Here is a 21,606-nt window from a genome sequence, read left to right on the forward strand (position 1 = left end):
GTTTTATTGTCCCCTACAAGAATAAATATGGTTTAGGGGTGGGGATTTGGACCATTTACAAGATAATAGCACATTCTCAAATTGAACGGGGTGGGGGCAACCCCCAGGAACTTCCCTTTAATTTCATTTGATTAGCTTTATTGTCCCATACATGTATATATATGGTTTAGGGGTGGGGATGTTGACCGTTTACGAGTTTTCAAACAAGAGGGGGTGGGGTGACTTCCTCGGGACTTCCCTTTTATTTCATTTAATTTGTTTTATTGTCCCCTACAAGAATATATATGGTTTAGGGGTGGGGATCTGGACCGTTTACAAGATAATAGTACATTCTCAAATTGAACGGGGTGGGGGTGACCCCCAGGAACTTCCATTTAATTTCATTTGACGAATTTAGAATAGTTCGTCCATACATCGTTGATCTTGAAACAATCATTATTAGTATACATGTAAGTTTCCTGACGTATAAGCACCATTAAGAATGATCTCCAGAGAAAGCAGACTAGTAGCGTTTCGTTAGTTTGTTTGTTAGAATGAACAAGTGACATGTCTAACTCTGAACAGTTAGAAAACGGACTATCGACATCGACCGCTTGTTCTTGATATTTGAAACTGCATGCATATATACGTATACGTTTATGATAGTGGTGAGTTCTTGCGTCTGACAAAAACTAAATTCCTTCATGGTTATATCTTGCCATACGTTTATATTGGTTTGTAAGGTGATTACTTAAAATCGTTATTTGAAAATCCTGTTTGTGAGATGTAGATACATTTCAATACAGAAATTTCGTCTATATATTAAGTTTCACAAGTGTACAACACGGAGAAGCTCTGAAGATACATTACTCCCATTTTGTTTGGGTGTGAACCATCGATGTTTACAGCAATATCAAAGAATAAGATGATGATGGTAGAAAGAACTATGGGCGTCATGTGGCAAATATTACATGCATGTCGGACCATGAGTTGTCAATATGTATGAAAAGCTTTCCAATACAACCATATTATTGAGGAGGAATGTTTACATGCTATACTCTCGTACTAGTCACACCTTAGACACACATCTTTTTAACGATGTTTAAAAAAAAAAGACAGAACCAATTTAATGTCATATTTCCCTATTTTTTAAATATAACTAAAAGTCTTTTATCTGACAAGAATACCCCTATTTAGCGGACAAGTAATTTATTCTTTTTTCTGTTATTGAATACCAAGAAAGAAAATAAATCCCGAAATCAATTTGAAACTTTGATACTCAATAGTTTCTCAGCAAAATATTCACATCCCTTGGGGATAATCAGTGTTCGTCCAGTGGCATATATAACAATTGTGATAACGAATTCCTTCCTTTGTTCGTGAACAATCTTATTGAAATATAAATCTGATTTTACTATGTCCACAACTTCGATGAACCAAAGCAAATTATACATCGACCTGTATTTAAATCAAATTGGTTCTCTTCTTCTTCTTCTTCTTCTGGTATACAATAGTCTATCGACATTCGATGATTACATACTGTTGGCATACGTGGACTAGTCTATTTACAAATCTTTTACCCTAATTTATTCAAAATATATGTTTTTTTCTTATGTTCAATGTATACATGCAGAGACATATAATACTTATATGTCTCTGATACATGTATATATTTTAAACTTGCGCTATAGTTCCGTATAACTTTCTACCCAGTCGTATAAACAAATCGTCGACAAGTGCGTACATTTTTTTAAATCAATATTTCTGGTATGTTCCAATCTGTCCTTGACTATTGACAATGAGTATATATTACATTTTCCCAAATTCACCCTTGGAAAAAATATTTAAATAGAGTTTAATTTCATCAAATCTTTTTTTTGGGTATTATTTATATTTTTATGAATTATAATATTCTTTACACCAGAAATGTTATTTATAAACAAGCGTATAAGTTATCGACCGTGTACACTGATCAATACCTGCAGAAGTGAAACGATGCATGAACTTGCAAGCCCGACAGGAAATGGCTTGAATACCTGGTAAATTAATTGAATTTTTTAATTACCTCACACCCCTCACAATACCGTTGGAGGTAATACCTTTAGCCATGCTGGTGATCAGATGAGGGAAGATCAGAATTTATTTGAAAAAAAGTTTATTACTTTAAAGAATTATGAACAAATTAGATTTTCGAAAACAATTTTCATGGAACACTTATTTATGATTTCAACTTTGACTTTTTACCTAATTCCAATATAAACAGTTTAAAAACAACAGACCATGGTAATTTAAAAAAATAAGAATATTTTCCGTATCAAGTTAGTTAGTCGGATAAAACAACCGTACGATTGACAAGATATCGACACGCAATTACGACTACATCGGTTACTGTAATTTTGTTTCTTTGTGGTTTATAGACATATCGTTGTTATTAATCGGGAAAGAAGACAAAATGGCCGAACGAAGAGAATTTATACTCTAAATTTAAAATCGATGGTGATTGCTTATCTAGCGTAATAAAACATTAATATCTATGAATTTGAGCATTTTTATACAGAATGAACATAATATCAATTTTTGATTTTTTTGCAAAGTTTCCCTTTAATTTTCAATCCCATACACATGACTAAAGATGAACGTTACAAATAAAAAAATTAGATGGACAAAGTAGAAATAAAGAATTGAGATAAGACATTGGGTTATATTTTTAGGTTGAAAATACTGAAGTATGCCCATAAAATATGGCAGAAAGATGGTCTGAACAATTTACAGTACAACTTACTGATTAAAAGATTGAAACAGTTATACGTATGGATATATGTGAATATAGATATGGTGAACGTTCGAAAGGTAAAACTAAAATTAGTTTTTAAAGCAAATCTTTTCATTTACATTTTCGAAAACTGATGCAAAGTAAATATCGATTAGGCTCTGAGACTCGGGTCTATTTTAATTACTGAGAAAAAAAGTTCATCTACAATCAATAATAAATAAGTTAACAAATGTGTCAAATTAACCCAACTTTGCAGAATTAAATGAATTGTAGATATATTAAATATCAATTGTTATGGTTTAATTGACAAAACTGCCTTAATTGCTTTTATTGATATGAAAGAATTTATCATGGCGTTTTTGCAATAACATAAAGATTTTTGAATGAAGATAAAACTGAGAATGGAAATGGGGAATATGTCAAAAAGACAACAACCCGACCAAAGAGCAGATAACAGCCGAAGGCCACCAATGGGTCTTCAATGCAGCAAGAAAGGAGAAGGTTCACAACGGTTTGAAATTGGCCGCAAAATTTTAATGTTTTTAAAATCTGGCCATTCAATAACAAATTTCAAATAGAAATACTTGTGATAATACTGTTAAGACAAAAATATTCGTTTTCGGCACCTACCTTTAAAATTTTTGAAGCTATGACCCCTTCAATATACATAATTTATATTTTTGGTGAATTTTGTCCAACATTTTAATTGTTTTCGGCATATTGATTAACCTTGGCCGACATCCACGATCCAAAACGTTATTATATTGATGAATTCTATATCACATTTAGAAGCGTAGGTGGCGTCCAAATTTTTCCTAAAGCTTTTTGGTCTGAAATTGCCCAAAATCATCATAATTTGACAAAATGTCCAAAATGGTGGTTTTTGAGATCTCAACCCTCCCCCTATACCTCTAGCCAATGTAAAAAAATAAAAACCAAGCACACAACAATTTGCACAGTGAAACTCAGTTCAAAAGAAATCCGATTCCGATGTCAGAATAGGCTACATAAATTAACAAAGGACTAGCAGTAAATGTTATGCCAGCTCCAGACCTCAATTAAACTGACACATTCCCCATTTCCATTCATGCATGCATTAAACAGACCTGGCAATTCTATATATAGATTTCCGTTTTTTTTTTAATAACTTTACAAGAAAACGAATTCCAAGGAAAATGAAATTGCAATATCAACAGCTGAAACATATCAAACGAATGGATCACAACCGTCATATTTCTGACTTGGAACAGACATATCCTTATATAGAAAATGGTCGATTAAACCTGGTTTTATCTTAGCTAGGGAAACCTCTCACCTGTGTGACATTATCATAAAATTAAACGTATTTTTTGTTTTGTTAACATGTATATATTTTCCGGCAAACTTTATCAACAACTAAAACAAATTTTAAATTTTTTATATTTATGTTTTATTGTATTTTAGAGCCTTGATATGAAATTAAACAAATAAGTAAAGTTCTTTTCAAATTCCAAGGAATTGACGTTTTCATATTGGATGGCAACACTAGCAAAGAAAGAGAAAAACACAGAAACAGACTTGCGATATGAACGCTAATTTTAAAAGAAACTACTTTTGATATATTTTATACGATCAAAGGAGATATTTGCAATAAAGTAGTACAAATTTTAACTACAGTTATGTGTCCAGCTTGCAAGCAGAACATTGAATTAAAAAAGTAAAATGTGTTTCTACTATTTTAACTGTATCTTATTCTCTATGATTTGATCTTGTATGTTTATTGAATAATAATTTATAATTTGAAGGGTAATGAAGACTGGAGATATGTTAAAAAAAAATGCAAAAATAATGCAGAAAGTAGATTTCTTAAATGTTATTGAATTGTTATTGTTTAGACATTCGATAAAGATGTACCTTTAACTGCATCTTATTCGCTTTTATTTGATCTTGTATGTTTATTGAATAATAATTTATTATTGGAAAGGGTAATGAAGACTGGAGATACGTTCCAATAAAAAAAAAAATACAAACATAATACAGAAGCTAGATTTCTTGAATGTTATTGGTTAACCCACAATAGTCCAGGATAAGTAATACACGATGGTCTTGAAGTATAGATTCTTGAAACTGACGTTGTTTATCATCTTAATAAGATGTTAAAGTATTCTTTCATTTGCCTTTAACATAACTTTTACTGTTCAGACTGTTTTTGTTGGTATCAAGTTGACGTAGCTTTGTACTTATACATGATGGTCATCCCGCTATTATGTTATTTTTTTATGAGATTTTTTGCATTCTTGTCTTTCATTGTTGCTAATATGCTTTGTCTATACGCCTTTTTGTGTTTCTTTGTTAAATGAAGTGGCTTTGTACTTATGTATCCCTTCATTGTTCTGTGATAATTTTTGTATTCTTGTCTTTCATTTTTGCTAATATGCTTTGTCTAAATTCCTTTTTGTGTTTCTTTTTTACATATGACGTGTCTGTTTGGTGGTATCCATTTGACGTGGTTCTGTACTTGTACATCCCGTCATTGTGTTTTTGTATTGGTATGGTAAATGTTTGTTTAATGTATTTGTTGGTATGTATAGTGATTAATATAATAGCACAATGTTGACTGCTGTTCCTCTATTTTTGACATTTATACCAATTATGTCTGTTTGTTTTGTTCACACATCGTTGTTAATATAATGGACTTCTTTTGCGACTGTCATACAAGTGAGGTTTAGCTAGCTGTTAAATTAAGTTCACCCTTTTCAACATTAGAAAATGTCTGTACCAAGTCGAGAATATGACCGTTGTCATTCATTCGTTTAAAGTGTTTGAGTTCTGATTTTGCCATTTGATTAGGAGTTTTCCTTTTTGAGTTTTCCTCAGAGTTCAGTTTTTTTGTTATTTTACTTTTTACCAGGTTTGGTTGAATGAGACGACATTTCACAATCGTGTGCAGGAGCATCTCAGTAACTCCTCAGATAGAATTTTGGAAGTTGTAAAATATCTTAGGCCCTTTTTTAAAAACAAATTGGTCAGCTTTGCACAGGACTCGTGCTAATGTGCCCTTACATTTTATTACCACTATAATCCCTCAATAAGAAATTCCGAATTTCAAGTTTCATTTCTTAATACAAAAATAAAGCGCTATATGTAGATTCCACATCTGCAACAAGTGTATTACGATATTTCTCCACTCGAGACAGTTAAATTTTAATATTTAAAGCGCGAGGCATGCCGAGCTTTTTAAATAATTAAAATTTAACTGTTGAGAGTGGAGAAATATCGTAATACACGAGTTACAGTGGTGGAATCTGTTTCTCTTCTGAAAGTTCTGTACTTTTGATGCATGGTCGCCTTTTTTCATAACGTCACTCAGAGAACTCAGAAGAAAACATGAACATTTAACGTCACAATTAAAATTTAACCAATCAATTGCCGAGAACAGATTTTTTCACTAGTGAGGAGAAATATTTTTCTCACACCGGTCAGGAAATGTGAAAATAGCACTAAAATTAGAGAAAATTGCGTAAACGAATATTCCTTAAGGAATAGCAATTTATCTTGAACTTTCAAGTACTATTTTTGATCAGAATTATTTTGGTGGTAAATACATGTTACACACTGAGTTAACAAATAACCCTTTCGTATGTATTGTAATTAAATAAAATGATTACAAGTACACGACATAAACACAGAAATTAGAAACGTGTTATATATGTGTGATTTTTATTTATTAAAGCTCTATTGAAAATAAAATGACGTAACAGGAATTTGTTGTGTCAACACATGAAAATTAAAACAGTGCATTCTAACATAATTACGAATGTATGATGTTATGTCGTACGAAGAATCATGTTATATATATCCACAGATTTCTAACAACAAAGGAAATTGTTACATACAAATATTAATATGTGCTTTCGGTGTTGGTTCTACAGAAATTGTTAACAACTTTATCTGACTATATATTTGATGCTATATTTAAGCATTGAAACCTACTTGTGCTATTTTGTAACAGCTGTCATTAAGCCAACTAGGTCAATAATTAAAAATTATAATTTTAACAAACACAATTTTGTTCTGTACTTGTAATGAACGCTTACATAGTTTACTTCCTATTATAACAAATTAGAATTCTAAAATATAAGTAACATCTACTAAAACAATCAGATTCTAAATATGTATTATCTTTAAAATGTTAAGTGATGATCCACTTCTTATATTTCACAATGGCCTAGAATATCAAGATGCAACAAAGATAGATAACTTGTCACTTGTTGATTTTACTTAAACATTACTGCAGATCGACAGTTGATAGTATTGAAACACGTGGTGATGACGTTACCGTTGATTATAAAATTCATCTTTTTAAACGACATGGCACACAAATTAACAGACAGGTTGACGTTATGCATACTGCACCCTCTCGAAGATTAAACGGGTTCGTTTTTGCATACTGCAGTTGGAATTATTGATATATATTCTTTTCGTAATCTTTAAATTATACATTTTATTCCGATATTTAAACTCATATTGATTCATTGATATGCTTTATTCCTTATAGGTAGATAACGTGAGAATATTTTATAGTCATTTTCTTTGAAGGTTCAAGTACGTAAATGGACGATAAAACCCATGTCTTTCCAAATAAGGAATGATAAACTGCACAATGATACCAGAAAAGGATATATGTAACTTTTATACTTTCCGAGATATCAAATTTATAAGGGATCACCGAATTTTAGATATTTTAGTATTAATAGTTGAACTTTCTGGTCTGCGTGAAAAAAAAAGACAAACGTAGGCGTGACGGCATTGTGTAACAAAATCTATTTGAAGACAATATTAGACATCACATATGTAAATGATTTATACAGACAAATTCAGCCATTTACGTACCTGTTATTTTAACTTTTATGGCATCATACATGTTAAAAGAACAAAATACAGAAAATATTAACACAGAAAATATTAACAATACATTAAGTTGCAAATAGCTATAAAATTATGTTTTTAAGAAAGCATAATTAAAAACAGTCTTTCGTTGTATGAATTTTGCTGTCCTGGACTGGTAGTTCTAGCTAAATCTGGAATAAATAATTTACTTAATTATTGTCAACTGTGCATTATGCTCATCAAACACAGGACTATTGATTTACAGTACATGATACAGAAGACTTTTAGTGGATCAACACTTGCAAGTAAAATTATGTTGCTCAATACACATCAATGTGAACTTTTGATCAATCTTATTTGAACTTTCTGCTATACATCAAATATGGATTCGTCTTAGAGAAAATAAAATTTTATCCCTCTTTTTACTAAATAATAGTCTTTTCTATTCATTTCGTACACGTGTCTTGGTTGTCTTCATTTTGCGGTCCATATATTAATGTTAACAATGATTTACATAAAGCACTGTTGGAGTCGTGTTTTCAATCTGATGTTAGTTGACAAATTTTGCACATCTTATAGTATATATGTAACCATACAAATCTAATATATACTTGAAGATTTATTGATTGATTGTTGCTTGCTGAACATCCAGTTGCAAATAGTTCATGCATGTTCAGGACGAGAACAGGTTTACAATACAATAAGTATGTCTTGTGATAAAGGCCATCCGGGATGATGGTCGTGGAAAGTTGGACTGCCACTTGAAAATGAATTCGGGTTTCTTTGATAGGAACAGAAATTTTGCCTGGCAACAGGCCACCTACGGACCCATGAAAGAATGTTTGCAAGGGTTCTTAACGTACAAAGAGCGTGGCACTCTCTTGACACGAAGCATCAGATTTAACGTCCCCATTCTGACCGGACGTGGCTGCAAACTTGATACACCCCGCACAGCCAAACGGACGCCCCACTTTGGCAAGCGTTTTACTTCCGGTCTGAAGAAGACCAAGTGACCATATTTCTATTCCCAAGTTACCCTTAGGGGTTATACGTGAAGACATTTAAATTCTAATTTATACAAATCAAAATCTAGAACACATAAGAATTCCAATGTTTACTGTTAGAATTTGAGATTTAATTATTTGTACCAGGCGGATCCTGTGGTCTGGCTATTAAGATTTTCGACAAGACATATCTTAAGTCGGAGTATAGGAATATCGCTAGGATACGTCTTATATTGCAAATCAAACCGGTATTGCTATAGTCTAAACCTGAAGAGTCATATTCATCTTTTATTCAAACCAATCGTTTTTTGTTTTCTATACTATAAGACACTATAACTAATTTACTTTATTAACAACATTATACATTTTTCGTGCATGAGGGATATATTAAGATTTGTTCACACCAGAAAACTATACTTCACGAGGACATTGCCCGACGGAAATATGAATTTTCATGGGTTAACAAACCTTCATATCTCCCTAGGTCCTTCTTTAAATGTCTTAACTCAAAACTCTCGACTCTACTCTTTTCCAATATGGCTAATTGTAATATGCATTTTAGATGTGAATAGATATGTGACTTAAAACAGAGCACAGTGTAATATATTCATACCTACTAACCTTTCAATGGGAATACCTCCCTTCAAAGGTATTTGTTGTTCTCTTAAAAAGTCTACCAATCTGAAATGAAATAGAAGACTGGAAAAATAAGAACATTGCAAGGGACCAATATACTGGAACAGTAAATGCAAAAACCGTCACATATGAAAATGACCTGTCTCTTACACTACAAACCCGTAAAAATCTGAATTGCCAATATCTGTACTCGACTGTACTGATTTTTACTCGACCAGTCTGAATAGGTAAAACATTTACTTGATATTACTCGACTGTAGTCTGAATTATACTTAACAGTCTGAACTTGTACTCGAAGTTTACTCGACCAGTACTTAAACCTTTTTTTACGTGTCCGAACCGTTATTGACCTATAAAACCGCACGTCTAATTATTGGGGAACGATATTTCTTCAGAGGGCGCTGGATCGTTACGAAAAAAGATACATGTACACAATAAATAAATCATATTAACGCATAAAACGTGTACAAAACAACTTAGTCTACTAGGATAAATTACAGATCAAATTTACGTTTGGCTCCGCTCCACTGTTTTTTCTTGGCAAAAATACGTTATACAGACATTTTTTTCTAAACACCTTCGCATATTTAGCTGAGTATTAATATGTCAGTCAACTATGACTTGTTACAGATCTTATGTACATTTAGTATCGCACCTCTGATTTTTTTACGAAATTATGGGCTTTTGAACTTTGAACATTTCGTGAATATAACAGTTACAATACATACATTTTGTATAAACGCCTTCATTTATTGAGCATATATTTAGTATGTGGGATACTATGGTAAATTACAGGTTATATATACTTTTGGTTAAGCTTCTCTGTTTCTTTTTGCCAAAAATATGGGCTTTGGACATTTGAAGTCGTAAAAATAAGAGTTATAGACTTTTCCATTCATTCCCATTTGTTGATTACACTTTACCATATTAGTTGTAGAATGGTTTGATGTATTAAATGTGGGCTTTATAAATGAATAATTACTTTGTACTTCCAATGAAAGTTTGTTTACATTCTTTCATCGCGGGTTTTTCCTCGCAATTGTGCGGTAACCGAAGTTCTAGGAAGAGGTCTCGTAGTAAAGTTCATTGCAACGCAAAAATATCGATGAATTCGTGCATGGAAAGACAACGAGTTATTTCTGTCCTTAATATGCAAGTACAATTTGATACTTACATGAAGTAATCAACAACCAATATAAAATATATATATAATTCCATGAAGGATATAAGAAATTATAAACCACAGAGAAAAAAGACAAACAATAGTTTCTAAAAAAATATTACAAAAACACCAAAATCTTTATTAAAACAAACCTCACATAACGTTGGATGTAAACTCAATGATCAAGAAGTATAAGCAGTTTGTCATCCTTTCTATAACACACCACGTGATAAATCGTATACGTAAATAAAACAAAAAGGAAGGCAGACAGACAAATGGAACATACCCATTGTAGTTAAATATTCCGTCAGTCATAATTGTGTCTATCAAACTGTTGAAGAGAGAATAACATTTAACCTATTTAGAACTTGATTCTAAATAGTGATTCTAATAGGTATAATTTATAAAGAAGTGATTGGGAACATAGGATCTGATATACGATATCAACTGCAAGATATGTGAGAAGTTGAATAATTATTGCTGTTGTTTAATTTAAGCTTTACTTACCATTTCATCTAACTGTTTGAAATCTTGATCGACTCCGCTAGGCTCTGTTAAGACAAAATATATAATAATAATGAAATAACTCTTGTTATAAGCAATTAGTCCGATAAAACAAACCTACCTTGACCAAAAAGCAAACGGTTTGAAACGCCAACCTCCCCAAACCCTCAACCTATTCAATTTAGATAAAACAATAGGCGAATAAATGTTGAAACACAACTTAATCAAGAACCAGAGGAAACATAAAGCCAAACGAGTGCAAAACAAAAAACCTAAAAATCAGATTAGAAAAAAATTTAAGGAGGATAAGACCGCAGGTTTTTATTAGATTTATCACAAGTAATTCAACTTAAAATTTAAGTATGTCAGTATTCAAAAGGAAAATATCATACAATTAATTTAAACGAAAAACGAAAACACTTTTGTTTTTCATTTTGTTTTTTTTAGAAATCAAAAACGAAAAAAGAAATGCATTATTTCTTTTGCTTGGGGGGTTAAGTACTGGATGAAATAAATTAATGAACTTTGTTCCCACTATTTTTGCAATAAATATATACATTCTGTCTGAACGAAATGTTGTCAAATCTTATTTCGATAAACATTTAAAATCCAGGTATTTGAAAGAAGATTGTTATAAACAATGATGGCGAACAGATAATAACTGTAACATTACTCAAGCGTATAAGATAAATCTCATTTGCCTGAATATTCTATTTGCTAAATTTCAAAACGAAAGATTGTGCGATTGCATATTTTTTACATTCAAGAACCCAACAGACATCCCGAATATTCTGGGGCGACCAAATATAGACATCTTCTCAAGGCAATGGAAATACAATGTTAAACAGATTAATCCAAAAGCTAAATTAAGTATACTTGTGATCTAGGAGTTTAAGATCTTTAATACCTGGCTTATATTTGGAAGCCGCATCAGAGCTGCTAGCGCAAACTGTGAATGCTTGTCCAACTTTCCACCAAAAGTGTTCATTTAGTTCTTCATCGAAAGGTTCAATATCCTTATTCGTATTCCAACTTGATTTCACTGTAGCAAAAGCATCATTCAATATGCAGATAAAGACGTTAACCATTAATAATGTCATAATAAATATGAAGAAAGAAAAGATCACATTTGACTGTGCGTTGGCTGTCATTTCGGCATCACGGAAAGTTACCATTGCTAGCATCATTCTGAATAAAGTTCCAAATGTATTAAAGAAGTCTCGAAACTGATAGGATGTACCTCCCATGACGATGTATGTAAAAGAAGAGAATGCTGCCAGTATAATGGCCGCCAGCAACGCAAACGACAAAATATCAACCTTAGCTAGTCCAATAGATGTCTTCATCATGTACAGATAATAGTTAAAGCTAAGAGATGACAGAAGATTTAGGATGGCTATAAACAGAACAACTCCAATACATGCTTTGTTGATGTCATCCATTAACTGGACTAGTTCAAAAGACACAAAGGTACCTGCAACGTAATTTAGAAACTGTTTAGAAAAATTAATTAGTTTTTCGACGAAAACACGACATTTCTACACGAACTTCTTAAGACAAATAAAAAACATTATTTATTAACTAAGGGTTCTGTTATTTAGATAGTGTCCCCATATAGTAACGAACTAGTTTGATGTTTGTGTTATTTGCATATATCCCTTTGGTCTTGAATTGAAAAACACAAAAACTAGAATCAGAGCTGCTTCATATGTTGACGTTTAAGTAGAAATTCACAGTGACAATCATTTGAGAACTAATCTTTACGTCAAAAGATATGGTTTTAATTTTCCGATAGAGAAGTACTGTACCTTTTTTTTTATAGCAACATGCCAACGACACCTACACCTTAAATGGTAAAATTGAAGTAATTCTTTAAATATTTTTGTGTCCCATATGCACACGGATGTATAAAACTTCATTTATTTAAGACATAAACATAAATGAATGCAAATGTAAAAATCGTCCTGACGAGTGTCTCTTGTGAAGAAGGAAATGATTTCCGCACCAAATTCATTCCCGTGTTTTGTAAGGCCCTGCTGTCTAATAGGTATTTTGTATAATATTGTTTGTTTGATCTACTTTATGCCATAAAGGTGTTTTCGAATGAAATTATGTGATAACCCCCGGTATATTCGCCATGTTTTGTTGAACAGAAATGAAATTTAAATTGTTGAAATGAATATTAGTAGTAGCACCTATCAAAGGAGTGTTGCCACGAAGGCCGTGAAATAAAACTTTATAATTAAAACATGAAAAATCTTTATTAACAAAACACTTGTATTGTCTGCTGTTTCTTTTATAAAAGGCTTCAAAAGGTTGACAGCGTACATCTTTTTAAGTAAAATTGTCAGCTTTTCATCTTGTAGTAAGGTGCATTTTATTAAAAAAAAACCCGTTTACAAAAATGAAATTGTTATTATATAGATATTTAATGTTCAGATACACACACTAAAAGAACATAATTGTGGTCCTTGCATTTGGCGAATGTCGTTTAAAGCAAACACTATTAAAAATGAGCAAACACTTGCTTGTTATTTGTCTGATATTCTCGTACTAATTTATAAGAATTGTCGGCGTATTTTACACAAGACGCAATCGAGTTAGCCATCGAGATATCCCCCGAAGACTGAAGACAGTCATTTAACTTGACATAATCATACATATAAATATGAAAAAAATAGACAAGTACAAACGAACGTAAAATGAAATTTTGCCTAAGTCTGTTTGATTTCTTATTATACATGTTACACACGTATGTTATCGTATTACCAGGACAATTATGATTGTATAGACCAGATCAGTCATCGAAATGGTTGTTTTTTAATGAATTAACCACATGATGCACCCCCAACTTAAAGGTCACATTAAAAGGTTGCATGAAAACGGATCCAAAATAAGTCGACTTGCAAGCCAATAATACATCAGCGATGTTTTTTGTTCGCTTATTTTAACGAGATTCAACAGAACAGAATTTATCATTAATGCCTTTCACTTTCATAAATATTCTAAATATATTTTTATGTCTAATTCTGAGCTGATGCTCCTTCAGCAATGAGATTAGGGTAAAACATATAGCCACATGCACATATTAGTAATATTATTGGTTATTATTTCAGTCCATAATTCGCTATGTATTTGTAGGATTATTTTTTTAGTTTGCTCATAAAATTTTTATCGCCTCTGATAGAATAAATCAAAACACCAACTATTCGAGTTCTTGATTTAGTACACATTCAAATAAATTAGTGAAATCTACACTCTTAATTTCTTATTATATAAACGAAAATCAAAAGGGTTTTGAAAGCGATGGTACATTTTAAAATCCATCTAAAATAAAAGATTGCATAATACGCTATTAAGCATGGGGAAGAAATGTACATAATTGACAAGCCTTGATGACAATATGACTCTTTGTCATTCAAGTGAGATTTTTCGAATCTTAGGCATATTTTGGCTAAGATCACAGGCGTCGCAAATAATAAATATTGCCAGGGAAAAGAAAATCATTTTAAAAATTTTACGTCATTTCGTTATTGTGCCTCTATGATAACAACAAACAAGAGTGCACACGCTGAAATGTCTCGCATTCTATACTAATCATTGATATTATGTTGATAGTCCTTAGTATAAAGCTAAGCTTAATTACAACTGTCACCTAAACTTAACATTAACCAAGATAACCAAACAAAGACCAATGAACCTTGAAAATGAGGTCAAGGTCAAATGAACCACGCCAGGCAGACATGTACAGCTAACAATGCTTCTATACAACATATATAGTTGACCTATTACTTATAGTTTAAGAAAAATAGACCAAAACACAAAAACTTAACACTGTGCAATGAACTGTGAAAATGAGGTCACGGTCAAATAAAACCTGCACGACTGACATAAAGATCATAAAATATTTCCATACACCAAATATAGTTGAACTATGGCATATAGTATTAGATAAAAAGACCAAAACTAAAAAACTTAACTTTGACCACTGAACCATGAAAATGTGGTCATGTCACATGACATCTGCCCGCTAGACATGTACACCTTAAAATCATTCCATACAACAAATATAGTAGACCAATTGCATATTGTATGAGAAAAACAGACCAAAACACAACAATTTAACTATAACCACTGAACCATGAAAATGAGGTCAAGGTCAGATGACACCTGCCAGTTGGACATGTACACCTTACAGTCCTTCCATACACCGAATATATTAGCCCTATTGCTTATAGTATCTTAGATATGGACTTGACCACCAAAACTTAACCTTGTTCACTGATCCATGAAATGAGGTCGAGGTCAAGTGAAAACTGTCTGACAGACACGAGGACCTTGCAAGGTACGCACATATTAATATAGTTATCCTATTACTTATAATAAGAGAGAATTTAACTTTTTTTCAAGTGGTCACTGAACCATGAAAATGAGGTCATAGGACATGTGACTGACGGAAACTCCGTAACATGAGGCATCTATATACAAAGTATGAAACATCCAGGTCTTCTACCTTCTAAAATATCAAGCTTTTAAGAAGTAAGCTAACGCCGCCGCCGCCGCCGGATCACTATCCCTATGTCGAGCTTTCTGCAACAAAAGTTGCAGGCTCGACAAAAAATGGTCAAGTGGGAACAAAAACCGTATTTTTTTAATTATGAGAACATATGATTCTAAAAGTCCAAAAAAGTTAGAAATATATTTTTAAAATATGATGGCACGTGTAGTATATATTTGTTTTTATCTTATCCTTTTTCTATATAGAAATACCATTTTATATTTTTAAACTTACCAGCGGAGTTGAATATATCTTCAACAATAACAATGGTTCGGTCAATCCTGGCTATATAACATGCCACTGCCGTAAACGAAAGCAATATACTTAACATAGTTCCCCAACATGTGATTGATCGAAAGCATTTTGATTTTAACTTCCATGCTTCGTATGTAAAATATACAGTCCGAATGAATGTAAGTAGTACAAAAAATATTTGTCCGGCTAATACAACATAGTCCCATGCATTGATGTAGGGGTACAAATTTGATGTGAGTACATCTGACCTCAGATAATATCCGCCTGTCGTAGGTATCTCCACCATCAATGTAACCAGACTAAAAAGTTTGGTGTTAACATTAAGAATAACATTTTCAATGCTGATGAATCTGGTCTGCTTATCTATCCAGTTGGTCCGATTTAGTTTGAGTATTTCATATTTAACATCACGTTTAAATGGATTCAAATCAAGGACATATCCCCCGCCGCCATATTTGTCATACTCTCCGAACTTGGTAAATGTCCCAGTTTCCTCGCTAGACATATATGTAAATCCGGATCCAAAACAATTGTCATTGTAGGTAGTCCAATCTGTAATGTAAATACTGTAAAATGATATCTTAGAAGGCAGATTCAAACGATCACGTGTAGATTAATTTCAAATAGTTTGGATGTAACAAATGAATGCATTTATTTTGATAGTACACTTGAAAACTAAATCTATTTGTCATATCATTGAAGGAGTTATTAAAATATGTCTATTGAGTACTAGATAAAGCATTTAATTAAAGTAATAACAGGGACCCATAATACCAAAAAAGTAAAATCATAGTACGGTCTGTATTCTTGTATTTCATTTTTGCTGATGTGATTTGCCTATTTGCATTTTTTGCTTCTTTGTTACATATTTGTTTGTTGTTATAGTGATTGCAATTGCTATATAACAAGAAACGTGTTTTCATGAGTCGCGGAATGACTTAGTTATAGATGAATATTGCACTATATATAACTGATAAGGAGTTTAAGTAATATCTGAATCTTTTTGAATCTATACTAAAATATTATTTTGTTGTGATAAGATATCAATAATGAAACACATATTAAATGGATTGCAAAAGTATGATAGGACTGCTACTAGTTATCTCTAGAAGACCAACAATAGTTAGATAACTGCCTAAAGAACGCAAGAAACGCCCGACTACATGTATGTTGAAATTGTTGCAAGAATACAACATGACCAATGAGATATTGTGGTTAGAAATAAATCATCGGTCAGCACAATAACCATGCACAAAAAATTGAGTCTGGAAAGATGCTTTACATTTTAAGTCCTATAACTGGGAACTTTTTAAATAATTTAAAACAACAGTTTAAAGTTTAAAGTAAGATAATATGATCAAACACGAGTATGTTGACATGATACGGATGGACAATGTCAATAATGACGAGTCTATCTTTCATTTTTTATGAATAATTGCTTGCAATGTATCTTACCAAATACACAAAAAGTTTTGACAGTTGAAATAGACAATAACAACAGGACAATTTCTTACAGATCTATCATCTATTGATAAACATTAAGACCTTACCCTAAAAGATACACTGTACCTTGTAACAATTTGAATGAATATTCAAAGCAGCTTATTTAGTTATAACCTAGACAAAAATAAGAACTTTACCTGGACAAAAGTTTCCTTTTTCTTCAGTATCAAATGAAAGGTCCGGGGAGCACTGATGTACTGAGTTCTCCATTATTTCAGGTATATCGCAAATACCTGAAATTCACACAATTTGTTTAAGTTGATAACACATAATTTTTACATTCTATGGAAAATTCGAAAAGAAAACTATAAACATTCAGGTGTTTATATTTGACCAAAAAAATCTGAATAAAACTTGTTAAATAAAAACTTAAAAGTAAAAAAAATAATATCAATATATGTTTGATACTTGAACGAGACATTTTAGTGCTGTCAGGTTTGCAGATTAAAATACCCTTATTAGAAATTGAAGCTGTAACTAAAATGTTAAGTGAAATAAAATGAAATTTGTTTGTGAAGCACATGTCCATGTAGAATCTATAGTAGTAAATTGAATCCTACCATTAGTCCTTATTTGTCTCAGTCTGATTGGACCCATTCTGAAGCTAATTTCATCACTCGTAAATTTTCGCTCTTCTGGAGACATAAAACCGTCATTGTAACGTTTTCTAGGATATATATTTGGTAAGTATTTGTAAAACATCCAGTTCCAAATGTCATTGGTTACGTTAATCTTATGAACAGAAAAAAATATAATTAAAAAAATTTATTTCAGAAAAGAAGAATATTTAACTTTTACATGGAATGATTTAGTAAAACATCTTTGTTTACAGTTCAACCATATTACATGTATGCAATCAACAAATTTTTGCAATAACTGTAATTGGTCAAATGTTAATGATTCGTTTCGCACTGAGAAAAAATGTAACTAGAAATAAATTTAAGAATATAAGAATACTTAATTTGTACATGGAATCATTCTTAAAACATCTGTGTGTACAGTTCTACATTATCACAGAATACAATCAACAAATTCTCGCAATAACCGAACCGAGTATTAAAGTTGTGATGTTACAGTATTGTATCGGATCAGGGTGAAATTTGAACCCGCTGCAATTGTTTGAACCTGTCCTTCATCAGTCAGGTACCTGTTGCTCTGTAGTTGTCGTTTGTTTATGTGGTTCATAAGTGTGTCTCGTTTCTAGTTTTTATATTTATTAGACCGTTGGTTTTTGAGTTTGGATGATTTAAAACTAGTATTTTTTGGGCCCTTTATAGCCTATTGTCCGGTGTGAGCCAAGGCTCCGTGTTGAAGACAGTTCTTTGACCTATAATGGTATTTTTTTAAATTGTGACTTGGATGTAGAGTTGTCTCATTGGTACTCATACCACATCTTCCTATATCTATACACAAAGGAAAAGTACCTTTTTTAATGGTTGTAACTGCTTTATCAACTGATCATTTTGTAGATATGCATTTGTTATCACAAAATGAGAACAAATTATGGAAAGTAAAGCTACAAATAACAACTCTAACAAAATTCCCTGGAATAGCTTTGAGAGTTTTTGATCTAATCCAAGACGTCTCTTCATTTCTGCAACTGCACCCGTTTCTTTATTGTCACCAGGCCATTTATTATAGAAAGGTACATTTGATGATACTGCAATAAAAAGTGTATAATTTAGAGTTAAATTTAGAGACAAGTTCATTGACAATTAGGTTTCACTTGTCAGGTACACAACAATCGAATTTAGATTCAGTCAAAAATGACATAGTTTTTCAATGCACTTGATGCAATTCTTACAATGAAATAAGCCGGAAATGAGAATTACAGTTTTTTCCTTACAGTTTTTTCCTAGCGTTACAAATGTTAAGGAAAAAGTTATCATTAAGTGAATATCTTTGATTATCAGGTGATTTAATATTTAGATTCAAATCCAACAAGTTTTGGAATAAAGAAGTGTGTTGAAATCTAAATTAATTAATTTTAGAGAGATTTTCTCATTCCGAACACTGCATAAAACGATCATTGAGTTCAATATTTCTTTTAAGGAGAACGATTGATAATAAATGAATCACGAGTTTCAACGCTAATATTGTAGATGGAACCACAAACTTCCATTCAAGATATATGTTCATGCAGTTTAATTTAATGAATTAATGTTACCATTACATCGATGCAAAACAAACAAAAGTTTCGTAGTTCAAATTACTAGTAATTGAAAATATTCGTGTCTAGATATTATCGTTCGGTCACTGATATGGTCATATTTTTAAATTAACTGTTAACAAAACTTTTGAATCTTTGAAAAACTAAGGCTGTTCTACCTCAGGAATAAATTACCTTAGCTGTATTTGGAAAAACTTTTATGACTTTTGATCCTCAATGCTCTTCAATCTCGTACTTTTTTTGGCCTTTTTAATTTTTTTGGATACGAGCATCACTGATTAGTCTTTTGTAAACGAAACGAGCGTCTGGCGTAAATACAAAATGTAATCCTGGTATCTATGATGAGTTTATTCGTTATAATAGTTTAATACTATATTGCTTAATAACTTTATTTTTAGTGTAATGTGATAAAAGCCGACTTACACCCAATGCCCAACTGGGAGTCGTCGACATAGAAAGGAGCCATGATTTCGATTTCTTTTCTTGCAAATCCCTTAAAAACTAGGGCTACAATCAGTGACAAAAAAAGAACCTGTAATTAAATAAATGAATAATAAATAAATACAAAGGGAAATAAATCAATAAAATTTTTTGGGAACCAAACTAATCAGCTTATGTTTTATAAAGATACAGCATTAAGAGATAAAGGCAAAGACAGATAAGATCAGATTCAGAATACAGGATCCAGATTTTCAAAAAATATGTTTACATGTGGTCTATAATAAAGCAGAATATTTATTTAACAATAACAATTTTTTTTAAAGATTGATATCATGTTTTCCACTAAATAATATACACCATCTACAATGAACTTATTTTGATTTGAGTTATCCGTGACAGTGTAATGTTAATATTGCTATAACAATATAATTCTTTGAGGTGTAATGAAGAAATGCTTCTGAAATGGATTGTTATTGATTTCAAAAGACATTCATTCGTTAATTATTGCAACGGTTTTAGCTAAAGGATTCTCAAAGTTTAATTCTAACCTTTTTCAGAAATCATTTTAAAAAGTTAAAAACAAAACTTAACAAGTGTGTACATGTATCATAGTAACACTTGATGTACACCAAATCAAACGATGAACTTGACAACCCATACATTTGTATGTTCAAAATAATCTGCAATTCGACTATATTTAGAGCTAAGTAAAATACCTTGAATGGATCGAAGAACATAATTCCATTCGTTGTTCCAAAGAGAATAGACAGTATCCAATCAGTCGATGTCTCAGAACCCCACTGTATACTATAAAGTGTAGTAAAAAAGGATCCAGAAGCCAAAGTGCTGCCGGCAATTCCATATCCAATAAAGACAAAAAACCATGGCAGTTTGGCGTTGTCTTTTGTGATAATTCCACCAGTCAATAAATCTTTTGGATTTTGTTTATATCGTCTGTTTCTAAAAATATATCCCATTAGGAATCCAACCGGGAACGTCATCACTGACGTCATCAAGCCAACATACACTTGTTTGTAAGTAACTTTCATTGGTCCTATAGATACTCCGTGAATGTGTACAGTATCATCTGCTTTGAAAAACATGGCGCTTGCGAGAAAGGATAACGACATCATTGATGCAATGCAATACAATCGTTGAACCCGAGAAAATCTACTAAAACTTGGTCTTCCAAATAGTGAAAGCAATAAGTGCTCATCAAATAATCGGAAACGAGTTATAGACGTAAACAGCGTATTTCCATCTTTAAATTCGGTTTGAGCACAATAGAGTTGTCTGTAAGTCTTAGTGTCACCTTTACTATCAGATAACCAGTCATTGCAGAAGAATACATACCTTGTTAAAATAAAGTAGAAGACTAATGAATTATGTTGATTAAAAAAACTTAAAAGAAAATACACCAAATTTGATGGGAAAAACACTGCTGTCTTTTTTTTATATGGTTTTGTTTTTTGAATTTCAAAAGCAAAGTACGAAGGAAAATTAATTTAAACTTGTCGATTCAAATGTCTTAATAAATGTAGCACTTATTCAAGGAAACATCCCTTTTTCATATATAGATTTAAAATGTAAAACAACAGCTTTAATAGTTTTAAGTAATATAAACCAAGTAAGTCACGATTGACATGTTGCCTAACAAATTAAGGAAATTAGGTAATTATGTCAACGATTCCAATGAAATATATGGGTAATAATACTGTCATCAACACAAGACGAGCAGTGTTACAAATATCA

At 31.7% G+C, this 21,606-nt stretch overlaps 2 protein-coding genes across 2 annotated transcripts in view; one reads left to right on the forward strand and one right to left on the reverse strand.

Annotated features, from left to right (window-relative positions):
* Window positions 1-4,654, forward strand: part of LOC143076176 (beta-1,4-galactosyltransferase 4-like) — a 42,640-nt gene extending 37,986 nt beyond the window's left edge. The window contains exons 8-9 of the mRNA XM_076251869.1: window positions 2,691-2,829; window positions 4,196-4,654. Of these exons, the coding sequence (XP_076107984.1) occupies window positions 2,691-2,829; window positions 4,196-4,222 (166 nt within the window). The 3' untranslated portion in view covers window positions 4,223-4,654. The remainder of the gene's footprint in view (window positions 1-2,690; window positions 2,830-4,195) is intronic.
* Window positions 4,655-6,440: 1,786 nt separating this feature from the next.
* The window catches only part of LOC143076175 (polycystin-1-like protein 2), a 49,453-nt gene continuing 34,287 nt past the window's right edge, over window positions 6,441-21,606 (reverse strand). Inside the window, exons 10-19 of the mRNA XM_076251868.1 lie at window positions 20,571-21,207; window positions 19,837-19,945; window positions 18,668-18,903; window positions 17,804-17,975; window positions 17,381-17,476; window positions 15,720-16,292; window positions 11,835-12,401; window positions 10,931-10,974; window positions 9,247-9,306; window positions 6,441-7,812 (exon numbers count right to left, since the gene is read on the reverse strand). Of these exons, the coding sequence (XP_076107983.1) occupies window positions 9,250-9,306; window positions 10,931-10,974; window positions 11,835-12,401; window positions 15,720-16,292; window positions 17,381-17,476; window positions 17,804-17,975; window positions 18,668-18,903; window positions 19,837-19,945; window positions 20,571-21,207 (2,491 nt within the window). The 3' untranslated portion in view covers window positions 6,441-7,812; window positions 9,247-9,249. The remainder of the gene's footprint in view (window positions 7,813-9,246; window positions 9,307-10,930; window positions 10,975-11,834; window positions 12,402-15,719; window positions 16,293-17,380; window positions 17,477-17,803; window positions 17,976-18,667; window positions 18,904-19,836; window positions 19,946-20,570; window positions 21,208-21,606) is intronic.

The sequence above is a fragment of the Mytilus galloprovincialis genome, chromosome 5 (assembly GCF_965363235.1).
Source record: "Mytilus galloprovincialis chromosome 5, xbMytGall1.hap1.1, whole genome shotgun sequence".
NCBI classification, from domain to species: Eukaryota; Metazoa; Mollusca; class Bivalvia; order Mytilida; family Mytilidae; genus Mytilus; species Mytilus galloprovincialis.